Source organism: Anastrepha ludens, chromosome 2, assembly GCF_028408465.1.
Source record: "Anastrepha ludens isolate Willacy chromosome 2, idAnaLude1.1, whole genome shotgun sequence".
Classification (NCBI taxonomy): Eukaryota; Metazoa; Arthropoda; class Insecta; order Diptera; family Tephritidae; genus Anastrepha; species Anastrepha ludens.
The window spans coordinates 184,004,796-184,031,860 of NC_071498.1; the positions used below are offsets into that span (position 1 = coordinate 184,004,796).

The 27,065-nt window shown below is 36.6% G+C and overlaps 2 protein-coding genes across 3 annotated transcripts; one reads left to right on the plus strand and one right to left on the minus strand.

Moving 5' to 3' along the window:
- Positions 1–19,396: 19,396 nt before the first annotated feature.
- Positions 19,397–20,283, minus strand: LOC128860915 (uncharacterized). The gene is made up of 2 exons (XM_054098715.1): positions 20,020–20,283; positions 19,397–19,956 (listed from the first exon to the last, which is right to left on the minus strand). Exons 1-2 carry the CDS (start codon positions 20,182–20,184, stop codon positions 19,543–19,545), a joined length of 579 nt encoding a protein of 192 aa, XP_053954690.1. The 5' UTR covers positions 20,185–20,283; the 3' UTR covers positions 19,397–19,542.
- A 1,436-nt stretch (positions 20,284–21,719) lies between these two features.
- Positions 21,720–24,317, plus strand: LOC128860925 (pyridoxal phosphate homeostasis protein). Of its 2 annotated transcripts, XM_054098732.1 has the most exons (6): positions 21,720–21,959; positions 22,022–22,237; positions 23,518–23,665; positions 23,720–23,961; positions 24,021–24,078; positions 24,123–24,317. In XM_054098732.1, the coding sequence occupies exons 1-6, from the start codon at positions 21,870–21,872 to the stop codon at positions 24,128–24,130; spliced, it is 762 nt and encodes a 253-aa protein (XP_053954707.1). In that variant the 5' UTR covers positions 21,720–21,869; the 3' UTR covers positions 24,131–24,317. The 2 variants fall into 2 exon arrangements, with proteins under 2 accessions (XP_053954707.1, XP_053954700.1); XM_054098725.1 differs by having other exon boundaries at positions 24,021–24,317.
- The last annotated feature ends 2,748 nt before the right edge of the window (positions 24,318–27,065 follow it).

A 27,065-nucleotide genomic window follows, 5' to 3' on the forward strand; every position in this document is an offset into this window, starting at 1 on the left:
GCCCATGCAATGCAGTTTGTTAGAATTTAATTGGTGAAACAGTTTCTAAGTTGTGGCGGTCGCGCTTCTATTAGACAGATTGTACCCTCCTCTTTTGACCTCTCTTCACGTAAAAAGCGGTATTAAAAGTACAAAAAAATCGACATAAATATTTTCTTATTTAATTTGTAACATATTTCTAAATTTTGGCGGCTCTCAGGGTATCTATAAGAATTTGCAATTTTTTTTAAATAAAGCATATGGTATAATTTTTCGTAAATTCTTTACCACTCTAATGTGTATAAAAGTGCCTCGAAGTTTTTTACAATTCATAACATTTAGATACGGCATTCATAAGTTCTTTTATTGCAAATTCTAGTTTATTATTTATTCTCACCTATCTCCATTTTTTCCGGGTTCGCATTCTTTGAGCAAATGAATGAATGAAAGCTTTGTGTGCTGAAATACTGTGCGGCATAGATTCATTCGGTGGATTAAGGGTTGTGAAACTGCTACGTTTCTCTTGTAATAACTTCTGAATGCTGTGCTCGTGCATGACTACTTTGCAGAAATACCTCTGCTTTGTTTAATCGCTAGATCTTGTTCCAGTACATATATACAAACATACATACCAAAGTGAGATACATAAATATAGTCTATACATATGTATGTAGATACAAATGTGAATTGAATTGCTACGTAATTTAATATTTTTGTATACTCGACTATCATCTCAATGCCGTTTTACATTCATTACTCTAATTGTTAGGAAACTAAATTTGTTCAATATAAAATCATTTTTGATTCGTCCCAAATTTACCTACCTTTTCACGCCTACCCATTTTAGATAGCGGTATTGCCAAAAAGTGTGTCATATTAAAACACAAATATGATTATTTTGTTGCGAAATCAAATCTCAACGAAAATGGGAAGACTTTAAACTTGTTTTAACCTTCAACCCATAGATCCATTTATGTTTTCGCATTTGTTCGCATCGTTTGAGGTCAGTGAACAGTGTTTATTGCTGATTTTGATTTAATTCAAAAATATCATCCATATACATCCATACACATACATATGTATATGAAGATATATGTACATCAAAACAATAAATCGGTAGCCCTCCAACCCCCCGCCTATACAATGGCCGCAGGTCACATGACATAGTGATGCTTTTGCTTTGGCTTTTGGAGACGAATACTGTAATGAAATGCAAGAGTTCGAGGCACAGAAATCCATTAGTTCAGAAAAATGTTAGAGATATTCCTCCGCCAACAAACGAGTATACAGGGCGGCCCAAACACAAGTATGGTTTCATAAATAAATAATTTACATTTTATACTGAGGCTTTATTAGAAATAAACCAAATTTCCATTAAGAGTAATATGTTACACATCATCTATACTATAAAGGTGAATGTCTGTACGTTGTCCGCGCATCACTACGAGACGACAACACCAAGTTTTTCTTATTTTCCACTATTTATAGCACACTCTAGACTTTCGGGGTAAATATTTAAAGCTTAGAGTAATTGGCAAACGTAACCATCTCGATTTTTCAGAAGTTTTATGAAAAAATTAAAGTGATGGCACCAATAAAAGAGCCAAATGCTTGGATATCATAAAAATGAAAATGAGACTCTTGAAGTTGTGGTATTCATCTGTCATTACCTGTAAAGAGGGCACAGACTCTAGTCTGGAAAGTATAGAGAGCATTTGCTATACCTGAGATCTCTTAGGAAAGATTTTCGCCCAGCGAAAGAATATATTTACGAAAGCTCGAATAGCTTACAAACCTTGACCAATTTTCCTCATCAAAGCTTTTATTTCAATGAAACAGCCAAATCATACGATCTTAAGTATTCAGATGATGCGTTTGAATCCGCTTCTACGCATGCATCTACGCTTCAAAAGGACGCCTGCAAAACTTCCATTTCCCAATTCCCATTTCATTCTGTGGTAGTAGTTTTAAAAAAGTGCAATCAAAAAAGTCTGCAACCTCCAGCGCAATGAGCTACTTGATTGCCGTTCAAGAAAAAACATTTAATTAGAAGTACTAAAATTAGAATTTGAAAATGAAAGAGAAAGAAATAAAGTGGAGTTAAAAAGATTGAGATGCAAAATCAGACTGCGATAAGAAGAATGGAACTGGAGCTGACTTAAGCTTGCACACCTTTTTAATTAAATATGAACACATTTTTTATCTAATTTTTTTTTACAATACATTTTTTTTTTATTCAACTATAAAATAAAAGTACGCCCCTGGGGCTTGGAAAAGTTTTGCAGCTGTCTAAACTTCTGTTCCGTTCACATACCCAATACAATGAAATCTTCCCAAATGTGTTTTCGTTGGTTTTATGCTATACAAGGGAACTAAATAGAGTTCAAGGATAAACACTAAAAATCAGTTATAAATTACCAACAATTTTTTCAAAAATTTCCAACATCGGCAAATCAAACGTAAGAATTTATTTATGAAGGTTAAGTAAGGTTTGTTGTTGTTGTTGTTTGTTTTGTTTGGGATTACCCTTTCGTTAAACGAATAGTTTAAGGAGCACTCGTACGATACTTTTGCAAAGCTCCAGCCTCATTATCAATGCCTCAGTTGGTTGACCATATTTCAGTATTTCAATATTTTTATCGTAGTCGAGTATAAAAACTCCACTCTTGCAACTGATTTCATGTGCATTGCACATTTTTCACTCTCTTTGCAAATCTGTTTTGGTTAAATTTCAAGGGCCGATGTTGAATGTGAACCATACCTAAACGTCAACGACACCGTTCTACCTCTTTCTTTGGAGTTATTTGAAAGAAAAGGTGTACGTCGATAAGCCAGCAACAATTCAAGAGCTAAAGGATGAGATAATTCGGCACATTAACGGCATAGAACCTCAATTATGCCTCAGCTTCATCGAAAATTTGGAGCATCGGATGGAGGTGTGCCGCCGAAGTCGCGGCGGCCATTTGGCCAATATTTTATTCCGTACGTAATTGAGCTATACCCTTTATAAAGGCTTTTTACATTTTGCACCGAAAAATGAGTTTGTATAAAAAATTTGTTAAAAAATATTTTCATGTACTTATTAGAATGGATGTTATTTTTTGCACGAAGGAAAATAAATTGTTTTCGAAGATTTATAAATACTGTCGGCCAAAATGTGGATTGACCATATTTCAGCAACAAAATTTTGCGCTTGACTTCTTTACGAACGTGCATCAAAGGCGAGATAACCATATTTAAACAGCAAAGATTTTGCGAATGTGAATTACAAGTAAAACCTGAAAGTAAATTTAGGAAAGTTTTATTAGAAATATTGGTTTTCGGCTGATCTTGTAAACGTGAATGTTAAAAAATATCGAAATAAGGTAAGTTTTGCTTTTGCAAAAAAATGCATTTTGATTTTATTTTGAAGGAAATAATGTTAATATATACATACGTGCATATGTACATCTGTACGTGTAGTCCAAGACTTGCACGAATAACAGCCAAACATGGAATAAAGATGGCATAAATATCTATGTGTGTGTATGCACTATGTCCCACACAAAATTGCACCCTCGTAATCCAACAATTAAGTTGTTATTTAAGGCTCCTTGTAATTTTATATTTATGACTGCCCTGGGCGCATACTTGACAAATTGCCCATAATGATTGATGAATTGAAGAGGCAATGCAGAGCAACAGACCAAATTGGTGCTAGGCGTACGTGCCGCAGAAAATAATCACTACCGCCAGGTATGGAACTACTACAAGTGTAATTTTGCAAAAGGATGTATGTACATACATACAAATATAGAAGGTTCTTGCATGTTTATGTATGTATTTAGGAATGCAAGTACGGAAGCTATAAAGCTGCGAGTTGGTGGGCAGAACTTTTTCAAGGCCTTTTACGCATCTGCCAGATGCATGCTTCTGCAATGTTTATGCGGACGCATGCGTACGTGAGTTTTGCACGTAGGCCGCCACGTCCCACAGAAATATTTGCTAGGCAATTTCTAGGAAAAAAATCGGAATATATTATGATTTTGTGGTGCTTTTTTGCACATTTTTGTAGACGCCACGAAAAGGTCGAAGGTATGGCAACACATAAAAAAAAATAAATACAGTGGGGTTCACTTGAATAGAGCCACTAACCAAATAAGAAAACATATTAATAAATACAGGTCTTTTTTTAATTTATTATTTAATGCTTAATAGTTTGTGTTGCCACCTTGTTCTAAATTACTTTGTAAATACGTTGATGGATGGGTCTGTACAAATCATCCAGATATCCTAATGAAATTTCACGTAATCCAAGTTTTGGCCACACTTTAAATGTATACAGGTGCAGATCCAATTAATAGATCCAAATGTGTCACGAATCTCGGGGAAAGATGATTCCAACATAGCTTTATAGCTCTTTTCCGACATTTTGTAGTGTAAAATTTTCAGTTCGAACGAGCCATAGTACGATATTACCCCCCATACCATAACACCACCTTCGTGGCTGTGATGTCCACTCACGTACCTTTCCTCCTTTCTTAAGTCGTGGACTATCTGACCTATCCGGATTTAACTTCTTTTCGTCACTACATACTACTTTCTTCCATTCACGACGATCGTTATTTGTAACAGAACTCCTAGCCCTGTGGTCCCTTACACAATCGAGACGGCGTTCTTTGCAAAATGTATTCAAAGTTGTTTTTGTTTGTAATTTTTAATTTTGTATGCTTCAGATGTGACGCTTTTAGAATAAGCCTTCGAATGGTTGCTGGCTGCGACATTTGCCATTTCTTTAATTTTTGCTGTTGAAAGGGCGGAATTTGATGCAATCCTAAGGATTTAGCAGGTTTCCTTCGGTGTCAAAGTCATCGCAGTTCTGCCTTTGCAGTTCTAACCATAGGAGGCGCTTTGTTTTACGTAAAGATCCCCAACGTTTGGACTTCGACCAATCTTTTTGGCAATTTGACGATTTGGCAAGATATCGATTTATCCTTTTTTGAGATCTGGTAGACCTTTCTGCTTTCCCATTTTGTTAGAATTAAAAAGTTTTCGACCAAGCACAATTATTGCTTAGAAAACGTTCGATTTTCACATCTTTAATGCGCAAGTAATGTAGGCGAACTAAGTGCGCTGCTGAAGTCTTACTGCTGTCAAATACCGTTAGATGGAATTATATTTTGATGCATGTTTATATTCGAGCAAAGTACAGTCTTCACTTGAATTATCAGAAAGCCTTGTGTTACTAGACGAAATAGGGTTGCTTTAATAACCATTTTCTTCCATAAAAATTGTTGCCTCTAATCAAATGACGCGGACTCTATGTACATGTAGACTGTATGTGTGTAGATTATGTTTATGGGTATGTATGTACTTGTATGTTACCGATCTTCGCATAGTTGTATTTGAATGAAACCTTGTAATATTTAATTTTAAATCGAATCGAGTAGTTAATTATATTCCATTTGCGACGTAAACCAATTTTTCTTACTACCAGAGGTGGTAGCTCACATTAACATTCTTCGCAATACACACACATAATTAATTTGGACATGCATACCTACTTACATATGCATTTGTATTTTGGCATATATGTATATATGTATGTATACATAGCTGACAAATTAGTAACTGTTGTCCAGCTTTACGATCAACTATGCGAATAAGACACTTTTAATTAGAACTAAGTTAGCAATTCAAATTACACACGCACATGTGTACATATGTAGGAATATAAACTTGTATTGTATGGTGATAAATTTAAATATGTATTGTACACGCTGCTAATATACTCATGCATATATTATATTCAGTTATGGTGCGAACCGCCAGTTTGTTTTCATGTGAACTTTTTCCGTTTTATGCCTATTTGGCAAGTTTTCAGTTAGCCTTTTAATGTCAAATATGTGCCACTGCTCAGATTCATTCAGTACAGTTTTCGAAACCGAAAATTCCAGTTGCATGCTCTAAAAAATAGAGCGTCTCTTATTTAGCTTATCGATGCAAGGTTTTACTGAGGTTCACTCGTGCCTCGAATTTGTTTTAAATAGTAGCTAAATATTTGTATTACTTATGCACGTGGATATGAATATTTCATGGAAGAGCAGAAAGCAAACAAATCAAATATGTTTATACAGCTAACTTTGCATTTGAATGACTTCTTAAAGCTAAACGAAAGCAAGTCAGCAGATAAAGGGATTTCTCTAAAAAACGCTACTTACAAGTCAATCTTCATCGATGCGTCGATAATCCCATACGTCGACAAGACCAAATACCTGGACATAACACTTGATGACAAACTGCGCTGGAAAGCTCATTCAAGAAAAAACGAGAAGCTATGTGTCTATTGTGGCGGCCGCCGTAGCCGAATGGGTTGGTGCGTGATTACCATTCGGAATTCACAGAGAGGTCGTTGGTTCGAATCTCGGTGAAAGCAAAGCTAATAAAAACATTTTTCTAATAGCGGTCGCCCTTCGGCAGGCAATGGCAAACCTCCGAGTGTATTTCTGCCATGAAAAAGCTCCTCATAAAAATATCTGCCGTTCGGAGTCGGCTTGAAACTGTAGGTCCCTCCATTTGTGGAACAACATCAAGACGCACACCACAAATAGGAGGAGGAGCTCGGCCAAACACCTAACAGAAGTGTACGCGCCAATTATTTATTTATTTTTTTTTTAATGCACCGTCCTATATAAGGAATAGCGACCTTCATCGTGATCTTGGTGTACCAACCGTGAATGAAGTGACGCCGCAATTTGTCTTTGCTCACAAACAACGACTAAAAATAATATCAGCTTCTTAAATTATCAAACGAAAATATCTTATTAGTATCCTTTCATATAAACAGGTGCAATCGTACAACGCTTCCAAAAAATAAATGAGAATCGTTAGTTCCAAAAAAAGAAAACAAAGAGGATTTTGAGTGATGAAAATCTTTATTTTAGCCTTCGCGCTTGATTGCTTGTCTGTTCGTAAACTGTAGCTGTCCAATTCAGAAGTGCGAAATATGATTGACTTACGACGCCATTTGCAGAAATTATAAATTTTCCTATAGGGTGATTAATTTTGTGCTACACATATTCCTTATATTTTGTAAACAAGTCGTTTATCTAAGTGAGAATTTTCCGTAGTTCTTGAAAATGACACTTTCTATTTCGAATACAAACAAAACCAGTTATCTAATACTTGCATACAAATTAAGTTAAATTCTAAAGAAAAGAACTTTATATAAAAATAATTAAGGGAGTAGAGGAATTTAAAAAGTTCGCTTCAACATTTTGTAACCCAAATAGGAGGAGTTGCCTGATCTCCCATCGGGCTCGTCACAGGTGGTGGATAGGGAAGCTCTGACATCACACGAGTGGCTTTCCCTGATGGGGTGGGTGCAATACTTGTGTACGAGATGGTCAAACTCAGAAAATGAGCCCGGCAAACACTGTTTTCGCATTTTCACGGATGGCTCCAGGACCGAGCACGGCTCCGGCTCTGGGGTCTACGCGGAATCCAGCGGGACAAAACTGCATTTTGCTCTTGGAATGCATGCATCTGTGTTTCAAGCGGAGGTGTATGCAGTTCAAAAAGCGATGAACTTTGTTGTGGAAAAACGATGGAGAGACAGATCTATATGTGTCTGCAGCGACAGCCAAGCTGCGCTCATGGCCTTAGACAGTCCCCCAACCACTTCAAGCGTAGCCGAGTCCTGTAAATCCAGTCGGTAAACATAATAGCCTGATGCTAACTTGGGTCCCTGGACACGTGGGTATCGCGGGAAACGAGATCTCTGACTCTTTAGCCAGGCTGGGCTCTGAGGCCAACTTTTTTGGCCCGGAGCCCGTTCTGCCACTCCCTTCGGCAGCCATCAAAGCCACGTTTAGCAAACAGGTTACTCTAACCCACAAGCGAGCTTGGCAGGCTGAGAGAGGCTGCAGATGGACAAAACTGATGCCACCTGTCATGTCCGACCGACTGTCGCAGTTCCTCCTGCCTAAGCAAAGGGGACTATAGGAGGCTGGCTGGACTGATGACGGTCCACTTTCTATGGGCAAAGCACATGGAAAAGGTGGGCATCTCAGACAGTGCACTCTGCCAAGCATGTGGAGAGGATGAAACGGCGTACCACTTTCTGTGCATCTGCCCCGCCTTCGCTCGAATCCGGCTTGAGGTCTTTGGCACTGATGTGTTAAGAAGCGACCATCTTGGCTCCTTGGCACCACAAGATTTACTCCGATTTCTTCGCAGGTCGAATATATTTAAAGAAATTTAAAAGATAACCCGAGTACAGTACAATGGATTTAATTGTATTTGAGTGCTGCATTTGCTAGTCTGTCCCGACAAAAAAAAAAACCCAAATATCTGTAGTGTTGTTATTCCAAATAAAATTTGTTCCATACAACACTCGAGGCATTTCTCAAGCGCCATAATTTTGCAACATCTCACCCTAGTTCCATTATGGCAACACCAAATAGAATTTGTTTTTGGAAACGTTTTCATAATTATAATTTTTTTGGGCACACTGGCTGAAGAAAGGAAGTATAACAAAATAAGGATGGAAATAATTAAATATAATTGTTAACTTAAACAGTTGCAATTTCTCGAACGGATGCACTCTCTCCACTTGAGTCGAACCTGAAAAGGGCAATCTGCAATTACAATTACATAGGTGTTTCAAAAGCGACACCTAGAGGCCAGTAGTTCATAATTCCTAGACGTCACCTTTTTCATGTTATCTTTGACATTTTCACGTGAACCGATGTATAATTTTACACAATAGAACAACGCGTTCGAATTATTGAAATAATTATACAAATTATCGATGTTTAAAAACAAAATATCGCGAAATTCCTGATTTTTTTGGTGGAAATAATCGTCCGAATAAGTCGACAAATCAAAGGCTGGTGAAAAAGCTTCAATAAACTGGTTCTGTGGAGGAAAGAAACCGCGCAGGCAAACCAAAAACTGGACGCCCTGTTACAATATTGCTGTTGTAACCCAAAGTGTTGCTGAACAACCTTCCACCATCATGAACAACATCGACATCGCGACGTTCTCAACAATTTGGCATTCATGAATCGACTGTTTGGCGGATTTATCCTCTATACGTGCCATGGTGGACATTTAAATGATGCCATTTTTCACATATAGTTGTTAAGAGCCTTATTTTGAGTAAAAATAATGAAACCTGAAAGAATATAAATTTTTACATCTAGGAACGTCTGAAGAAAGACCCTTTAGAGGGATCTGTGGAACACTATTTTTACTCAAGAAGGCCTTGTCATCCCTGACAAGCGATAAGATGTAGTTGAACTCATTGAAATTACCCAGTATACTTAGTATCAAATCCTGCGTTTTCGACACATACAGATGAGTGCTCGCCGATTTGTTTACAGTAAAAGTAAATCTGATATCCTTCTGCATGCCTGTATTTATGCCAAACTAACGATGTAAAGGAATCTGGCGATTTGCTTCAGCATAAAGATGCTCGCTTATAAATGCAGGTCAGTTGATTCTGCGTACGTTCGCTGCCTTCGATGGTTCGTGAGAACCTCTCTGTACACAGTTGACAACGGATAATTGTTTTCCAATTAAACACAAATAATTTCACAAAACATCAGATAAGATATTTAAGAAATAAGGAGATAAACAAAAGGAACAATTTGCCGACCAATTTTTAACAACGTCTTTTTCACTTCTTTTGTTCCATTCTGTTACATCCTTATACATTTTATTTTACACTATTTTTTCAGTGAAAGTCTCGTTAACCATTTCGTAGATTGCTGAGTTCAAATCGACAAACAGTTAGACAAAAAAAAAGGAAAATAATCATTGGGACAGCAAAAGTAATTTATCACTGCTCTGAAGTTTCATTATATCGTAGTGTAGATTTCTTTTGTAATTATTGCACTTTACAAGCATTTTACCGTCTGGAACCAGTACTCCGCTTGCGCCACCTTGTACCGGCGTAGGTGTCATCGCCGTATGCTATTTGCTCACATAATCATCACTGTGTGACGCACATCAGTGAACCAATGGGATTAGTCTTCTTCTATTTATTACCATATATAATTTAGCGTTACCTGTAATTACTATATACCTACTCGTAATTAGGCTCCGTGCATACTCATTTGCTCTTACTTTGCAGTTTGACATTTTCTATATTTTCTTGCACCACCTCGTATCGTAGTGTTGTTGACAATTGCCAGCCACAACTTCGTGTGCTTGTTCTTGAAGACTGTATTGAATTGTTTCATGATTGGAGCTCTACTCCACTACTCTACGCTACCACAGCTCAGTTCCGCTCTGCTGACGAGCGATCATAAAGTCATCCAAATTTACGCTTTGCGTTGATTGTTTGTTTTTGGCACTGTGCTCCTATGCGCCAAATTTTGTGCAATGCGCACTATTTTTTTTTTATAGTTTAAGTTTGCCTTTTGTCGCTATTAACGCAGATATTTTTATATGTATGAATAAATATTCGAGCTTATTAAAAAATTAATTTGGAAAAAATGGAAGAGGAAAAACTCAAAAACAAAAGCAAAAAAGGCAAGAAACTTACATTCTCCAATTTGCAAATTTGTCTCGTCAGAAAAACCCCATAATAATTCAGCCGCTTCAAGGTGTCTAATTTTGTTCAGAGCGATAACTCAGTATTTTTCTGAGCGTAGCGTAGGATTTATACTGGAGATCTTCATGGACAACTCGACGGGTAAGACTCTCAGAAACGTTGAGCTCTCCCCTCCAATTCTCGGCGAATCTTATGAACGAATGAACGGGCGTCCTCAAATACCGTATGCACCCAGTATATAAGAATAATATAATAACTTCATTGTGCGTGGCTATCTTATTTGTTATGATATCAAAGAGCCAGTAATTAAGTTTCTAAAATGAATACAACTTCATTATCCACATAACTACCGCTGTTTATTTTTTCTTTAGTTTTTTAACTACTTTGACAAAAGTAGAAATTCGAGTATCAATAGTTCAGCGATCATAAATTGAGCTTAAGTTTCATAGTTAACGCTATAAGGTGTTCATCACTGAATATTTTATTTCAACCTACCCCAACTTAACAATTTATTATTTTTCATAATGCGCATATGGTACATGAAATATTCAAAGATCTCGCCAAATACCAAAAACCTAATCTGAGATTTAGTCTTAAAATGCATATCATAACAAAGACATATAAATGTATGTGTAGTACATATAGAAGGTGAAGTTCAAAATAAATAAGGCTGAGCTAAAATAGAAACGACAGGAGCTTTGTTCTAATAACTTCGAGTTTATTTATTCAAAATAGTCCCATCTGGCCTCGATACACTGTTTTGCGCGATCTAAAAGCTTTTCGAAAGAGTGTGTCAGGTAATTGACCGGAATGTCCTTCAGAATGTCGGTACAAGACTGTTGGATGGCCTCTACGGACACAAAACGTTTCCCCTTCATGGTCAAATGCAATTTTCCGAATAGTTAGAAGTCACAGAGAGCCATATCAGGGGAATACGGTGAGTAATTGGTGGTTAAAATGCGATTTATAGTCAAAAAATCAGTCACAAGAGTGGATCGATGTGATGGTGCATTATCATGCAATAAGCGCCAGCTTCCTCCTTCGCAGTGTTCAGGGCGAATTCAACGAATGCAATACAACAAACACTTCAAAACGAAAATTGCACTGACGGTTTGGCCCATTGGCACGAACTCCTTGTTGACAATTCCCCTCGAATCGTAAAAACAAATGAGAATCGACTTGATTTTTGACTTCTCCAAACGCGATTTTTTGGGTGATGGCTCGTCTGGGGCCTTCCATTCGGCACTTTGACGCTTAGTTTCAGGTTCATGTTGGAAACACAACGTTTCATCACCAGTTATAATGTTGTAAAGGAAGTTCTCGTCTTTTCTCGCCTCTTTAATGTTGAATTCTGAGCAGGTTTTGGTCCTCAGTTAACTTGTGCAGAATGAAACGTGCACAGAGCTTTCAGTTACAATGCGATAAATCGATGTTTTCGAGGTATTATTCTGCTCACTTTCATCAGATTTTGGAATGTCTACGTCGTACTCATCGAGCCATTCAACATCATGGTGCTCTAAATTTTGAATAATGCACATCAGTTCATTAGCACGACGAGCAGCGACTCTTGCAGGTCTAACTTTCCTATCAGTGTGCGTGTTTGCTTTTTTATGGATCTTCTCGATGTGACGATTTAGTGACTTGATGGAAGCATGATAAAGACCTCACGTTTTGCATGTTCGACTTGATAGCCTCAATTTTACCGTCGGACAAAAATAATCGTAGGGCATTTGCAGGACATCTTTGAGTGAAGCACTTAAGCGTAGAGCTAAATTGACTGGAAGATCAAGAAATTGCCCTCCTTCATCCAAAACCAAGTCATCAACTATTTGTTTTACTTTTACAGGTGGTGGAAGAAATCTGTTATCTAGTAATCTGAATAGGCCACTTCTTGGACGACAGCATTCTGTATTTCTACATTTTACAATTTGAAGCAAGTATTGGCTTTCACGCACATGTTCTGAATACCATTTAATGTCTGGAAAATCAGGAACATCTTGTTGACCTGCAGTAACATTATAGCCATAAATTTCCATTGAACTCCATACTTCAGCTAATACATTTCCTGCAAATTCGAAATTAGATCTTTCTAAATGTTCATCAATTGTAACGCCACGTTCATCCAAATGAGACCCAAAATGGTCATGAGGCAATATTAAACCAGCCAGTTCCCGACTAAGAGGAGCCATTCTGCGCTCTACTTTGTTGTACGCACTTCTTCCAGGAGCATTGGTAGCTAAAAACAATGCATCGAGATCATTTCGCTTAAAGTGTTGTATAGCAAACCCTATGACTTTTTCATAACGCGGATTTTCATCTGGTCTTCCATCAACCGTCATGATTACCACAGGTTTTACTAGTCCATGGTCAGTTTTAGCTAATGGTCGAAACTCTTCAAGTTCGAGAAGGGTCTCGAAATCCTGAGCATGAGTATTAGCAGTAGATGAACTATGCTTTCCACTTCGAATAGAGATGTATGTTGGTCCAGAATATCCAACGGCTTGCGGTTACCCTAGCATACTGGAAGTGACTTTGATACCAGCGTAAACAGATGATATTAATTTATGACGCTCAGCGATTACCCAATCGTGGTCAGGTAATTTGATTCTATATTCCATGTGCATTAGAAGAGGTGATTGCTTATTTGCCGCAGTTACGCCAATAGGGACTCGAGCTTTATCATCTTGAGATATGAAAAATACTTGATCTGGTCCAAGTATGGATGCTATGTTCTCTAAATAATGGGTTGATGTTTCAGCGAACTTCATATCTAAGTGGCTCTTGTGGTGATCAGTTTAAGCCCGAATAAGCTTAACAGGGACTGTCGATACATGTGTTCGTCCTTCTGCAGAATTAGACTTTCTGGGAATCAAACGAAGATATGTCCCACTGCGACTAATGTCAAATCCTATTTTACGTAATTCTTGTGTGAGTTCATCAAGAGTTTTTACGCTGCGAATAGATTCCGTTCGTCTTCTAACATCTACTGCACTCTCAAATAAAGCTATATCCGCAATTGTTTTCAATAGTGATGTTTGATTGCTTTCAAGATTAGGACGCCCCACTGAATCCCTCAGAGATAGTCTTTTTTTATTTCTGGATTTTCATGACAAATATCTTCTAACTTTCTTTTCATACCATCCCTGTGTTTCTTCTGGGCAACTGCGTTTTGAATCTTCCTGGTTAAAGACTGTTTTGCTGTTTTTATTTCCTCACGCAACTTAATGATCTGTTTATCAACTTCAGCACGGCTTGGCATAGTATCTCTGGTAGAATACAAAGCGTTCAGATTTTTTTCGAGTAGAGCAATCTTATTTTTCATAGCTTCCTGAGAATGTTTTGCTCTCTGTTTATCTGCATTTTCATTATTTTCACATTTCTCTTCTTCCTGTTTTTTAATATTTGAAGCTGGCTGTATAATTTGTGTTTTTTCTGTAGGTTTACAGGTAGTCGTTGCCGAAAAGTACAAACTTTCTATTGGTTCTGCTAAAGATTCTCTTATTAAGCTACATAGGTAAATACAAAGTATGCAGTAAAAACTGCATTTAAAGATTATTTAAAGCCATAGCCCGTCATTTACGTGTATCAACTTCCCCCAGAGGGAAATTGCAAAATTCGCATAAATTTTTAATATTTCTAGTACTCATAGATACCTAAAATGATTTCGTCACTCACCTTGGAAAAAAAATGTAGTAGATTGGATTTATTCTTAGTCGCCCCTTGCAATTCTTCTTCAATTCTCTTAGATACAATGATATCTAGTTCCTTGTCGGACTTTGCTTGTAATTTATAATTTCACCACACTTCGTTAACTAACTTTTGTACATTTTGTACTTTCGTACTTGTATGAGATTTTTTAAAACTTTCAAAAAATTTTTGGTATAACTTGGATTTGTCTATTTGAAACGACATCTTATTTAAACGTTAAACTTTGGCTAATGGAATCAACGGTAACACAAATGTTGAGTTGCGTTGTATCCGAACAAAACAATACACTAACAGAAGAAATTTAGACAAGTGAACAGCGCGCGGTAATTCCCGGAATCGCGTATGCGTGTATATTTGCGGGAATCCCCGAAAATGCGTTTCGTTTTCAAGCATAGATAATGTGAGGGTTGCCATTCGTGTAAATAACTAAATAACTACTGATGACGTAATCATCATCTAGACTCCCCATGTCATCCAAAATAAGCAAAATAAAGACCCCCCCCCCACCCTTCCATAGCGCTTACGTAATACTTGAACGGCCCCTTAGATGCAATAACTGGAATTCAGCTAAAGATGTAACTTCCAACGCACTAACCCGTTAAAAACATAGCGCCATCAAAAACATTTTTATGACGCCAGTCTTATTTATTTTGGACTTCATCTTGTAATACAAGCCAGAATTTGCTCGTGCACGTGAAACCAAAAGTGGAACTAAGAGGTGACGCTGACATCATCTCGCCTGTGAACCGCGAATGACAAACATAAACTCTTCTTCATTTTCCACTGAATGCTTTCGACTGTAATTTTACTAATGTGATTATTGCAGCTAATATTACATTGCAAAATTAATTGAAGTTTTTTGGTTGTTTTGTCAAAAATGGGGTCATTAGGCAAGCGACCAAAAATGCACACACACATTTATGATATTTTTCCTTTAGATAGAAACTACTCTCCAAATAGTGAATTCAATCACATGAATATTTGCTTGCTAATAACAAACAGTTGTTACGAGCAGCTTTTTCATGCCATTATATACTCCATCCAACTATTACCTTACACTGATTTATGCTCAAATTTATGTATGTATATGAACTTATTCTACTTCTGTGACACACAAGAAGATTTGTCAGTCACCGTATTAACTGCACCAAAGTTTTCTACATTTTTTATACATTCCATTATACCCTATGAGCAAAAAATACCGGTATATACCTATGTACAAAACTTTTGGATAATAAAGTTAAAGGCTAAAATTATTATCGGGTGGTTTTTAAGACCTTGAGAACTTTCACTAAAATGGTAATTCAAAATGGAAATATTTTTAGAGTTATGTTTTTATAATATAATCTGGTAGATAATTTCATGACATTTATTTTTTTATGATATCCGCCATATGTCCGCTTTGGCTACGAGTTACTTGGTCCATGCGATCAGTCCAATTGTTGACTACTTTTCGTACTAAATCTGGCCATGTTGCGTGAATGGTGGTTTGAATATTGCAATAAATCGATTGCTAAGAGCGCTGATGGCCACTTGCGCCATCTTGTTGGAACCAAATATCGTCGATGTTAGCTGATTAATTTTTGGAAACAATTCATCAGCATGGCTCTCATTTCGGAAGAAATAAGGACCGATGATGCCACCAGTGCTCAATGAGTTTCGTGAATAGATCTTTTATTTTTCCAAAGAAAATTTCCACAATTTGAAAGCGTTGATCTGGCATTAAACGATTCATGATGACTTGCCAAGCCTTACTGAAGAGAAATGTTAGCACAGTTTCCCATTCTAAGCTGTCAAACCATAGTTATCAATATCGAGTGTTCTAAAGAGCTAAAAGCAAACCCAAATTTCGTCAACAATAAAAAAAGTTTCTTCAAAAATATGTAAATACTACGAATTCATATTCACGATTTGTTGCTGCTTACGAATTGTGCTGAATTTATGTGAAACTTGAAACAATAAAAGCGATTTGGAAATCGAAAATCCGTCGTTATGAACTTTTAGAAATAAGGGGTCTTCCAATAACAGGTATTATTTTGAATAGCCTATCGCTATCGAGAGATGATTAACGATTTTTTATGGCCGCAATTAGATGGTATTGATCTGGACAACGAACGAAACCATTGATCTTTTACGGGAAAAGTTTCCGGACCGTGTTATCTCTCGAAGAGGTGATCACAATTGGCCACCGAGATCTTGTGATATAACACCTTGTGACTTTTTATTTTGGGGCCATGTGAAAGAGAAGGTCTACGCCAACAGCCCAGAGTCGATTCAAGACCTCAAAGATGGAAATCGTGAGGCTATCGAGGACATAGGGCAGCCACTTTGCCATTCGGTTATGGAAAATTTCATGAAAAGGATATTGTCCTGTAAGTGCGGTCGTGGTGGTCATGTTATTTTCCACTATTAACGGCATACCTTCCTCTTTATAATGAAATAAACATCCGAAAATTTATATTAAAAAATAACATTTTCGTTTGAATATCAAAATATCACCTTTTATTGGAAAACCCTTTATGTTAAAAGTAGGCGAGTAATTAATTCATGTATTTTTAATTTTGCTAATAACTCACTCAAGAAGTGAGTTTTATAATGATCGTTTTTCTAAAACGCATAAAGGTTAACTTTTTTATTATCTACTTACAAAAAGAAATAATCTTTTTTGAAAATAAGGTACAGATTTTGGCACCTTCACGTTATTTATTGCACGTTATTGGTGGGAATGCTAATCAAACAGATGTGGCAACTCAAAAAAAAGACAGCAGATTCACAGAGTAGTTAACAAAATTACAGATGACTTCCATAAGAAGAATTATTCGATTCCCGTATATTGCAAAAGCAATTGAGTATGGCAAAAAGGACTTCTTCATAGGCTAAAAGACGACTTACCACTTAACATATTTAATATCCTTAAAAGCTACATAACTGCCTGACACTTATTCATGAAATACGACGATGTTTGCTCTGAAATCATGTCAGCGACAGCTGGAGTAGTGGAATGGTCTGAAAAATGGGGCATCGACGTCAATACAGACAAAACATCGCACGAAGAGAAAATCTCCAAGACATCCAAATTAACGGAGAATACACAGAAAAACATTCAAGTGCAAAGTATTTAGGGAACACGGTTGACTCAAAACTCACATGGAACAGCCCATATTGAACAAGAGAAATGAGATGAAAGAAAAATTCCGACAGCCCTACTGGCTACTCAAACCGGAGCTTATTTAATAATCAATAATAAGACCGACATGGGTATACGGACTAGAAATATGGGGGACTGCCAGTAAAGATTGGTTCATAAGAAATGAAAATATTTACCACGACCTCGGCATACACACACTGAACAGGAAAGCGAAGCAGCAGGAAGCATATCTTGCGGCTACTAGAGCACAAAAACCTAATAATGTGACTAATACCGGGAATGGAACTTCAACCGAGAAGACTAAAGCGCAAAACACCCGCGGATCTTGCTCGTATTTTAATTATTATATTAAATTTTAAACTAAATACCACAATAATGATCTTTATTGAAGTTTGCGAAACGCAGTAAAAATCTGTGTTCAAAAACTATAGCGCTAAGCCTATTAGCGATTTGTTCTTCATAACATAATTTCACATACCCAAGTAAATAATATTGACTATTTTAATAGGTTTTGGAACACCCAAAGTTCAAATATGAAATGCAAAAGTCTGGCGAATGTAACGGTCATACAATCGAATAGCCGTACTCTCTCAAATTTGTCTTCATTTTCTTCAAGTAATAATTCAATTACTTACTCAATGCCATAATGTAAAAATAGTACAAGCGTGTGTATGTAAATATTGTATGTTGCTTGTGTGGCTCTTCTAGTTTATATATTTATGCAGTTTAGGGTATAATTGTGACAATTATGCCATTTATAGATGAAGGTGCAAACACATTTTGTTATAGTATCGATATGCCAGATGTCCCAATGGCGATGGGATTTGAAGTTTCAGTTGTATCAAAATGAGCTGTGCAATAATTCACTAGCGGCGAGACGTTGATGTCGTCTGTCGATGTAGGCAGTGCATATAATAAATATAAACGCGCGTAGATATATCGAAGTGACATAATTTCGTTCATACAGCAATGGCCATTAACAAGATATACCCACACATATGCATGTACTACACCCATGCACCAAAATGAGCGACTTTACGAGAGGTTTCTGCGCGAATTTCGAATTTTGGCATACGTCGTGCGATGTAGCAGATCCTACTTCTCCTTTGCCAAAACCAAGTTCCATGGGCTATTTATAAGACCCATACAAAGAAGATCACACAGGTAGCAAATGAAGCAAAAATCTTAAGCATTCCACACTTTTATGTTAAAAAAAAATTTTCTGAAATCATAAATATTCCAATCCGAATTCTTCAGCTTTTCGTACATTAACAAAATTTAGCTACTTATCAAAAACGAGTAATCATTTATCAAGTTAGTAGCGTATTTGTCCACGCTCGGAATTGCCAGCTTTGACGACTGTACTTTTTGGCATTTATTTGTTGGTGGTTCGTCTCTCTCTCGAAATAGTTTCCATATAAACGCCCATAAATGTTCTGTGGGGCTCAGCTCTTGGCTTTGTGGCCTCACATTATAAAGCAGCCATTCTCTCAGCACAAGCGACATATAAAACATCCGCAAAATACCTACCTAATCCCGTCTTGCCTACTTCTCCTTTGCCAAAATCAAGTTCCATGGGCTATTTATAAGACCCATACAAAGAAGGCCACACAGGTATAAAACATCCGCAAAATACCTACCTAAATTTAATTCTTCAGCTGAACAGGATATTTCTTTTTCCATTCAACTACATTCTACAAGTTAAAACAAGAAATAAGGAAATACCAATGAGAGAAACGATATCATTGAAAATATTAAGAAAGTCTGTGATTACATTTGGCTTCCATTATTACTAGTCAAAATGTAATCCTATAAAATGGCAATTAAAAGTTCAATCTAAAAATACTCGGCGGAAGTTAATACGATTACATTTTTTTGCTGCTGTAGCAAAATTATTTACCAAACATTCTTTGTCCGTTTGGCACTCTTTTCACAGGATGTTATGGAATAGGAAGAAAAAAATCTAATCCATTCTCATCTACATTCTGCAACTCGAAGTACAAATAAATCTTTGCAAAGCATTTAGTAGCAATTGGTTAAGTATATTTTTCAAAAGGGTTACTAAAAATTCTGAGATTCCAAACACAATTTCTTCCTTGTATGTTTTTACTTTTCTTCGGTCACGCAATATAATTTAGTTTTAAGTTTTACCCGCAACAATATTCAATCACTCCGTTGGATCCACTTGTTTGCCGTCTAATTGTTCAGTCTCTGCATTGGGAGCTTCTGGGTTTTCAACAACTGCTTCCGAGGTCTCGTTCTTTTCATTTGTGATCTTCTCTTTCGATGCTTCCAAGAGAGTTTTAGATAGAGTATCCTTTTCGGGTAGAGAATCCTTTATAGGAGTGCTAGATCCTTCGGGTGCTTCGGATTCTGCTGTTTGCACCAATAATACATCTTTAATAAGCGTTTCCGCAGTAGAAGATGTCGTTTTTGGCAAATCTACAATAAACGGATAACTGCCCGACTCGTCAATATTTTCTTTGTCCTCGACTTGTGGCGTGAGACCACTCGAGTTGGCAATAACTGCAGCAGCCGCCTCAGAGAGACGTTGAGCTGTTTCAGGCATTATGCTTTCCCACTAAAAAATAAACCAAATCATCGTTCAGAAGTTTTACTGCAATTGTGAATTTTCCGTACGCACCATCAAAAATATGCCAATGGTGATCCAGAAAGCTAGTGCCAACACCAGTACAAACTTAGAAATTTCAAAAAATATAAAAGAAATCGGCCCAACTGTTAACTTAACTATGACGAGCCTTAGAAAGCACAGGACTTTTTCTATTCCGCAAGCCATCACGCTTAGCATTTGGGGCTATCACTCCGCCGAAAAATAATAAATTTACTTATTCGAATTTTTTAACGACAAATTATTTTTTGGACTTTTGCTTTTCTAAAAATTACTTAACTTTGTTTTGTTCTGATTTTCTTTTGATTTCGAATTCAAATCTTGCATCCACATATGCCCTTTTCCTAAGCAGTAAATTTTAAAATACACTAGCAAACCCGGCCCGCTTCGCTGGGCACACTAAAATAGAATAGATATGGTTTAGAACAGAAAAGATATGGTTTTCATATAATTTATTTCTTTATTCAATACCTCGTTTTGGTCTCTATCTCGAGACCCTAGTCACCGAGCGGCTTGAAAAATACTCTGAACTAAAGCATTTGTTCATTAAAAACCGAACTAAACCAAACCCTATACGGAAACCATCTTCAATACCTTCTTAACAATGTGTGTAAGTTTGGTTTAATTCGGTGCAAGGGCACGGCCGGTTAGCGAACACACACAAAAAGTTGACTTTATTTTATATATAAGATATATGCAATGCATGTACACCAAATAATTTAGTCCGTTAACTGAAATTGAACCATAGTTAACACCCCAGCTAATTCGTGTTGTTACGCATTTCAGGTGCTGATTTGCATTTACACATTGAAGTATAGAATGGAGGATATTTTATGAAAATTTATTTTAAAATATTAAACTTAGTACAGATTCAAAGTGATCATAATCTATGTAAGTGCTTTAAAATATATTCCTGCCAGTTAATTGATTTCAACACCCTGTACCTCAAAATTTAGTTACCACGTACTAACCCTCATAGGGTTCGTCTATTACTTCATCCATAAATATTTGCCCACGCTATAACGTTTAAACAATATGGAAAAATAAGTAAAGTATTATTATATTTTACTAAATTAGTCTCTCTTCACCATCAAACTTGTCCAATAGTAATTTCTTTACAAAAATTGCGCGTAGGAGATCGTTATGAATATACACAAATTCTTATTGATATCAATGTGGTTATGGATGGTTCTTGATGACTCAGACGCCAACGAAGTAGACTTGGCAGTGGCTGCGTCAATTTTTTCGTATATCACCGACAAATTCTTAATTTTTCCTACCCCTGTTATAAACAAACCACTCGCATCTCTTGTATTACATCAGCAAATCAGCTGCTTCCTTCAAATTAGCTGAGCGCCTATTAGCGGTTTGGTGTTGGCCACATCCTTTCATTCTGTACATCGTGCAAGAAACCGTGGTTTTTGTATTCGAATGTTTCTAAATTCTTACGCTCATTCGCCCGTTCTCATTATATACGCTCTCGACGTTGGTGTACAACAATAGGGGGAATGCTGCTGAAGTGACAGTCCTTGGCCGGATATAAATTCGGGTCGTTCCGGTTACGTAGAATAGATTGCCGTGGGAACAACTCTCTCGACGTAGGATGCAGCGGCGACATCTATATATTAAAACGCGCAAAGTTTTCTTCTGCCCTAGACTACCACCAGCTGATAGTTCACATGTTTAAGAACAGCTGATTCACACACTTTTTTGACATTTCTTTTCAATCTTCATATTTTGTGCAAATACTAATCAATTTTTACGGATACGTTTGTTTATTTTTCATGGCTTATCTGGCATAATCTACGCTTTTATTCCAGTATTTTTCCCCATATAAAAAATAATTGGAGTTCAGATGTGATTCTATGATACGTGCAATGTCTGAGGTTAATGTTAAGGCAGGCATTGAGTGCGTTTTAAAGCGCATCGATGAGGCGCTTGCCCGTCGGCCCACGGTATTGTTTCTGCATATTTTGTAGTGATGTAGAAAAATAAAGTGATATTTAATTTTTCACAGGACCTGGCGAAAATGCCTAAACCGCAACTGGTTGCGGTCGGCAAAACAAAGCCAGTTGAATTGATTATCGAGGCGTATGGGGCAGGTCAGCGGCATTTCGGTGAAAATTACGTGCAGGAACTGGTGGAGAAGACGCAGCATCCAGATATTTTGCAACAATGTCCGGACATCAAATGGCATTTTATTGGCCATTTGCAAAACAACAAAATCAATAAGGTAAAATAAATCCTTAGGGCATTTCCTGATGAGTTAGAGGCACGCAATACTTTACAAACATATAATGAATTCACTAGTTGGTGGAAAATTCCAACTTTTCTGCCCATTCGTAGTTACCAGAAAACTATTTTATTGTATTCTATATGATCCATTACACAACAGGGAGTTTCCGTAACGAAAGTCATGCCCTGCCATTCATCAGTACAGGAAAAGCTAACATAGATGAGCCTAATAAATTATTTTATTATTTTTATTCCATAGCAAAATATTGAAATTATCTCCAGTGTATATATTTGTATAGGTATATACATTTTACTAAAAGTCCTAAAGGCTGTGTTGAGTGTTGAGTTAGTGTTTTATTTAGAAACGAAATCCACAAAAACGAATGGAAAATATATAGGGATTAAAAATTCGTAAACTACTAGAGAACTTTATAAAATAGAACAATATTAAATTCAAACAACTTAAGGAGAATTCATATATGTGTGGATATGTACAATAAACACCTGAGAAGATTTTATGCTTACCTGTGAAAACATTTTAATCAATTGTGAAATTACTTAGCCAAGTCTTAAATTATGCGTAAAAATAATATGTATATTAAGAATGTTTGCAAGCAAAAAGATAAAATTTTAAGTGCGATATTATTCCAAAGCATCGTTTTATTGCAATCGATACGAAAGAAAAAACATAAATCCAATATTCTAGATTTCATTTTAACACATTCATATCTACATAGTGTGTGAGGTTATGCTGACGCCGGACCGCGTCTACTGATATGACTGATGACCACTGTACGTAATATCACTTAGAGTTATGCAACTATTAATGGACTTAAACCAGAGCTATTGTGTGAGATGAGGGGCTGGCAGACTGAAACTTCTGATTCCACTTCGTCTCATCTCCACTTAATCTCACTTATCTCAACCAACGGCTGTTTTGACGGAGTGGGTGCAGAGGACATGATGAGTTAGATTAAGAAACCTGTGACATGCCGAACCGAAGAAGTAATTCGAGTGATGATATGAAATTTAATACACAGAAAGAAGAAAAGAGATTCCATTTGGGACACCTGGACTTTTCGCGTATAATAAATTCCAAAATGCAAAAATATGCATATAAATACAATGTAGTCGTATGCTGTGGATTTGTGTTCCTAAATTCCATCCTTCAATTCCTAATCCTTCTATGCTATCAGTACAGCGCAATTTATGTTTTGATAATTATCAGCTTGTATTTTTAATTATTAATTATTAGTATTTGCTTTGTTTAAATTTTAGGTACTCAAACTTCCAAATCTGTATATGATTCAAACTGTCGACAGTGAAAAACTTGCCGCTGGACTGAATTCCGCCTGGGAGAAAATACAAGGTGATAATAAAAAACCTCTCCCCGTGCTGATACAAGTGAATACTAGTGGCGAAGAAGGTAAAACATTTCGTAGTTTATTACTAGAAGTTAATAAAAAAATTACTTTATCAGCCAAGAACGGCGTGGAGCCCAATGCAGCTCCAACACTCTACAAATACATAAAAGAAAATCTGAAGAACCTACAATTGGAAGGAGTTATGACCATTGGTGCATTTGGATTTGACTATTCGAAAGGGCCGAATCCAGATTTTATATCACTGATGAGTGTGCACAACCAAATATGCACAGAAAATGGACTTGAACCAAGTGCTGTGCAAGTATCCATGGGAATGTCTGATGATTTTGAAAAAGCGGTATGTTTATGAGTTAAATTTATGTATGTTACTTAATTTTATGCTTCTAACTTTTTCAGATTGAAGCCGGCAGTACTATTGTACGCGTTGGGACTACTATTTTCGGCGTTCGCGGCAAGATGACTGGCAAATTGAATAAATGAATAACTAATGTGATGCATAAAAGTAATACTATATTTTTCCTCAAATTACTTATACTTTGTGCTCACCATTTGGCGCGATTTTCCAAGTGAAGAAAACCGTGGTTTGCTTTTATTTTGAGTTTAGTTCCATTCTAAGCATGTACATTTTTTTTTTTTTAATTTTTGTATAAAAGGAATTGTATTAAAAAAAAATATATGTGCATACATATACAAGGAGTATTAAACTTGGTTTCACTGCCTCTTTTTAAAAGTATATTTTTAATAAATATACGAGTATATTACGGTGTCATACTAGTCAAAGTACCGCGACCATCGCCAATGAGGATGTCTAGTGGTTGCAGCGGATACCAGTTTTGGCCCTCGGAGCAGTTTTCTATTGGTGAAAAACCAGCTTGTCACGTCTATTCACGCCTTTCGGTCGTTGTCAGTAGATATCGGCAATTGTGCTTTCAGATACAGAGCATAACACTATCCCACGCTTTAACTGTTTATAGCCGAAGCCAGTTTCACCGCGCTGCACCCAAGGTTTTTTTCGTTTCATATCAGGGTTCCATTTTTCATCTTCACAATATAACTGAAATAAAAGTGACTTGAATTCCACAAATTATCAATGTTTTTTTATATAAATGACCGCCTCACAAGCTCGGCGAAACACCCGGCAAAGGAGTGCCCACGAATCAAATGTATGGAACGCAGTTTTTTAACTTTCTTTTAGCAATAAAATTTGTTCTCGTTCGACATGTCGGATTTTTTTAGATCCGTCGTAGCCGAATGGGTTGGTGCGTGATTACCATTCGGAATTCACAGAGAGGTCGTTGGTTCGAATCTCGGTGAAAGCAAAGCTAATAAAAACATTTTTCTAATAGCGGTCGCCCTTCGGCAGGCAATGGCAAACCTCCGAGTGTATTTCTGCCATGAAAAAGCTCCTCATAAAAATATCTGCCGTTCGGAGTCGGCTTGAAACTGTAGGTCCCTCCATTTGTGGAACAACATCAAGACGCACACCACAAAAAGGAGGAGGAGCTCGGCCAAACACCTAACAGAAGTGTACGCGCCAATTATTTATTTTTTTTATTTAATAACAGATTACGCATTAATAAGGACGAAGTATCAATAAAAACCGTTTTAAGATATCAGTGAGGATAAATAAAATAAAGGGTTTTCCAATAACAGGCGTTAGGTGTTAAACAGGAGAGATGATTAACGATTTTTTATGGCCGGAATTGGATGGTATAGATCTGGACAACGTTTATTTTCAACAAGACGGCACTACGTGCTACACAAGCCACGAAACCATTGACCTTTTACAGGAAAAGTTTCCGGACCGTGTTATCTCTCGAAGAGGTGATCACAATTGGCCACCGAGATCTTGTGATATAACACCTTGTGACTTTTTTCTTTGGGACCACGTGTAAGAGAAGGTCTATGCCAACAGCCCAGGGTCGATTCAAGACCTCAAAAATGGAATTCGTGAGGCTATCGAGGACATAGGGCAGCCACTTTGCCATTCGGTTATGGAAAATTTCATGAAAAGGATATTGTTCCGTAAGCGTGGTCGTGGTGGTCATTTCTCGGATGTTATTTTCCACTGTTAACGGCATACCTTCCTCTTTATAATGAAATAAACATTCGACCATTTATATTAAAAAATAGGACTTTTCTTTGAATATCCAAATAACACCTCTTATTGGAAAACCCTTTACAAGCAACATCCTCTTGTCCCGCCAAACAGAGTTACTGTAAGTTATACTTTCATTTTTTTGTAGGGAAACGCTAAAACGATTTAATCGTGCATCATTTATAGGTTTGAAGAGCCGTTAGTCATACAAAATATTCGATAATAATTGAAAGGAATTGGATGATACTGTGATTTTTAGATTTCTTACAAAAAATTCAAGTTAGATCTAAAGCTCATACATAGTCTATATGGGCACACTCCTTTGCAGGTAAACCGCAACAATTTATTTTTATTTCATATTTATTTATTAAGCCAATATGCGGGTATATTTATATGTTGGCAACACTTACCATTATTATACGTTAATATTACAGTAGAGTCTCGGTAATATGTCCGTGAACAGACCGACTTATAATGTCAATTGCCAATTCTGAGTTGATTAATTTGCCGAACTGAAGTTTTTACAAAAAGGACCGGGTTATCGACACTACTTCGACAAATTCGATAAGTCAACATGGCCTCCAAAACACTTTTTGGACTATCGCGATTCTACTGTATGCATATGTATGTACAAATACATAAATATATACGTACGAAAATTTAATGCGTCTATATATTTGTATGTATGTGTGCTGTATTGGGTAGCACTCAAATATTTTCTGGGCACCATCAAATGAAAAACAAAATTCAACATACATACATATTTCAATACCCTTTGAATCATCTCGCCAACAGTTATTTTGGCCACCCGCCAATGAGGTTTCTAAGGTGTTTATTTGCGTTTAAAACATATAATTTTATATACATACATATGTAAATGCTTACGTTTGTGTTATGCACTTATATATAGGAATCCAAATATATTTAAATAACATACGTATGCATGTATATACTCTTATTATACATAATTATGTATGTAGTTTATGCAAGGTGCCATATTTTGTGATAGTGAAAACTTTGGAATTGCATTCTGTATCTTCGATCACTGCAATCGATCGCCGAATTGCACGAAAAAAATATATATACGTACATGCGGGTGTAATGTATGAAAGTGATTAGATTTTAATGATCCACGGCATTCACGTCTTCCTTAGTTTGAAAATAAGTAGGCAAGACATGTCTGAATTGAATACTTTTACTTATTTGATCAATATTAGGCTATCCAATACCCACCGCCCGTTGTTGCTACACCTAAAATGTTTCGAACTTTTAGATGCTGAATTGTCATTTGTATTTGGGCTCAGATAAATGAATTTGGCTGCGTTGTTTAAAATAAAATTCCA